The sequence below is a fragment of the Eurypyga helias genome, unplaced genomic scaffold (assembly GCF_000690775.1).
Source record: "Eurypyga helias isolate BGI_N326 unplaced genomic scaffold, ASM69077v1 scaffold22515, whole genome shotgun sequence".
Classification (NCBI taxonomy): Eukaryota; Metazoa; Chordata; class Aves; order Eurypygiformes; family Eurypygidae; genus Eurypyga; species Eurypyga helias.
In genome coordinates, this window is record NW_010253667.1 from 3979 (window position 1) to 6752 (window position 2774).

Consider the following 2774-nt stretch of genomic DNA (forward strand, 5'->3'; position numbering starts at 1 on the left):
ATGGGACTTGGAGACGGGAGAGGATGCCGAGGACTTGCCATCGCCATAAGGACTGTTTGGGTATGAGGCGGCAGGCAGGCAGGCCTGGGGCGGTAAAAACGCCAGCAGCATGCTGCTGCTGAGCCGCTCCGCTCTCCACCTCCCAGCCTTGTGGTGGTACCTCTTCCTCTCCGCCGATGCCCAGGAGGTGGCCACGTTCACGGTGCACTACCGGGTGTTCGAAGAAGTGCCACCGGGAACGGTGATAGGAATGCTGGCCGAGCACTTCGAGGGGGGTGAGAGCGGCGAAACGGCAGATACCTTCCAGCTGATGGAGACCCCTGGGAGGTTCCCACTGCATGTGGGGAATGGGGACGGGGTGCTCAGCACAGCCGGGCGGGTGGACAGGGAGCAGCTGTGCCGGCACAGCGATCCCTGCTGGGTCTCGTTCGACGTGCTGGCTGCCCGAAACCTGGCTCTGATTCATGTGGATGTTCAAGTGCTGGACGTCAATGACAACGCGCCGCGCTTCCCCACGCCTGAGCTGGAGCTGGAGATATCGGAGAGTGCATCCCTGCGGACACGGATCCCACTGGACCGAGCCCTGGACGCTGATGCCGGCCGCAATGCCCGATGCTCCTACACCCTCTCCCCCAGCGAGCACTTTGCTCTGGAGGTCATCTCTGGTTCCGATGGGACGAGGCACGCGGAGCTTGTCGTGGTTAAAGAAGTGGACCGGGAGCTGCACTCCTCCTTTGACCTCGTGCTGACGGCCACTGATCACGGGGAGCCGCCAAAATCAGGTACAGCTTTAATTAGAGTCATTGTCCTTGACTCCAACGATAACAGCCCTGTCTTTGCAGAGAGCTCTTTGACGGTAGAGGTTCGGGAGGATGCTCTGCCCGGGACTCTCCTTTTGACGGTCACGGCCACTGACCCCGACCAGGGCCCCAACGGGGAGATCGAGTACAGCCTGAGCAAGCACGCGCCCCCAGAGGTGCTGAGTGCTTTCAGCATCAATGCCCGCACAGGCAGCGTTATCCTGAAGCACTCGCTGGACTACGAGGAAACCCACGCCTACGAGCTGGATGTGCAAGCCCGGGACCTGGGCGCCAACCCCATCCCAGCGCACTGCAAGATCCTGGTCAAAGTCCTGGATGTCAATGACAATGCTCCCAATGTCCACGTCACCTGGGCCACGCGGGTGCCTGTGCTTTCTGAAGCTTTGCCCAAAGACAGCTTCGTGGCTCTGGTGACAGCCAGCGACCCTGATTCGGGAAGCAACGGGCAAGTGCATTGCTCCCTCAGCCAAGGGTACGAGCACTTCAGGTTGAAGAGGACCAACAGCCACAGCTACGTGCTGATGACCAACGCCACGCTGGACCGGGAGCTGCGCGCCGAATACAACCTGACGTTGGTGGTGCAGGACCAGGGTGACCTCTCCTTGGCTGTGCTGAAGCACCTCACCATCTGCATCAGCGACGTCAACGACAATGCTCCCTCCTTCGAGAAGGCCACCTACGAGGTTGCTGTTGCTGAGAACAGCGAAGCACCAGCTTTCCTGCTCACCGTCCGTGCCACCGACCCCGACCTGGCTTCCAATGGGAAAATCACCTACAGCATCCTGGATTCCTCTGCTTCAGGTCTGGTCTCAATCGACCCCACCACTGGGGATGTTTTTGCCCTCCGAGCTTTTGATTATGAGCAGATGAGGAGCCTGGAGTTCCTGGTGACCGCGGAGGATGGTGGTCACCCCAAGCTGGCATCCAACATCTCCATCAAGCTGGCTGTGCTCGACCGGAACGACAACGCACCTGTCATCACCACGCCGGTGCTGGTGGGAGGCATGGCCACACTATCTGTCCTGGTCAATGCGGAGACAGGGTGCTTCTGGGTGGTCCCTGGGAACGGGAGCACCCAAGGGGCTGCAGCAGTGACCAATGCAACACTCGTGTCCTGTGCCAGCACTCCTTTCCTGTTCACCATCGTGGCCAAGGATGTGGACTCTGGCACCAACGGGGCTCTCCGGTATGATGTGGTGGGTGGGGATGACGCCAGGCTCTTCATCCTGGATCCTCTCTTGGGGCAGGTCTTCCTCAATGCCAGCAACACCAGCAGCCTTGCCGGCAGCGAGCGGGAGCTGGTGGTGCGGGTGAGTGATAGCGGGGACATGCCCCTGCACACCCTGGCCCGGGTCCACTTAGTTTTCCGGCATCATGGGGCATTCTCCAAAATCTCAGCCCAGGATCCCGGGTGGCTGAGCCCGACCGTGGTGACCGTCCTGTGCCTGGCCGCTCTCCTGGTTGGGTGCCTCCTCCTTTTGGGTTTAACCCTGTCTTTGCGTAAGAAGGAGAAGAAGGACGGCATGGCCTACAACTGCAGGGAGGCAGAGGATGCCCACAGGCAGCAGCAGCTCAAGAAGCCACACAGGCAGATCCAGAAGACAGATATCCACCTTGTCCCGCTGCTCCGGGGCCGGCCCCGGGAGGCTGAGCCCCTCCGGCCCTGCCAGGAGAATCTGCCCGGCACAGCAGCCCCTGCGCCGGGGGAATCCCCGCAGGCTCCCCTCCACCTCACCCCCACTCTCTACAGGACCCTGAGAAATCAGAGGACCCAAAGGGACTCAGATGAGCCGCAGGAGACCTTCAACCTGCCCATCCTGCAGCGCCGGCCCTGCCAGCCCCACAGACTGAAAAATTCATCGAGAGAGGCTCTGAGCCCCCTGGACGCAGCACCGCACTGCAAGAGCTTGGTGAAGCCCCCACAGGGGCCCGTGGGGGAGCCCCTGCTGCCAC

General features: G+C 61.4%; 1 protein-coding gene across 1 annotated transcript in view; it reads left to right on the forward strand.

Moving 5' to 3' along the window:
* The first annotated feature begins 109 nt into the window (after window positions 1-109).
* Window positions 110-2774, forward strand: part of PCDH12 (protocadherin 12) — a 9841-nt gene continuing 7176 nt past the window's right edge. Inside the window, exon 1 of the mRNA XM_010152741.1 lies at window positions 110-2731. Coding sequence (XP_010151043.1) covers window positions 110-2731 — 2622 coding nt within the window. The remainder of the gene's footprint in view (window positions 2732-2774) is intronic.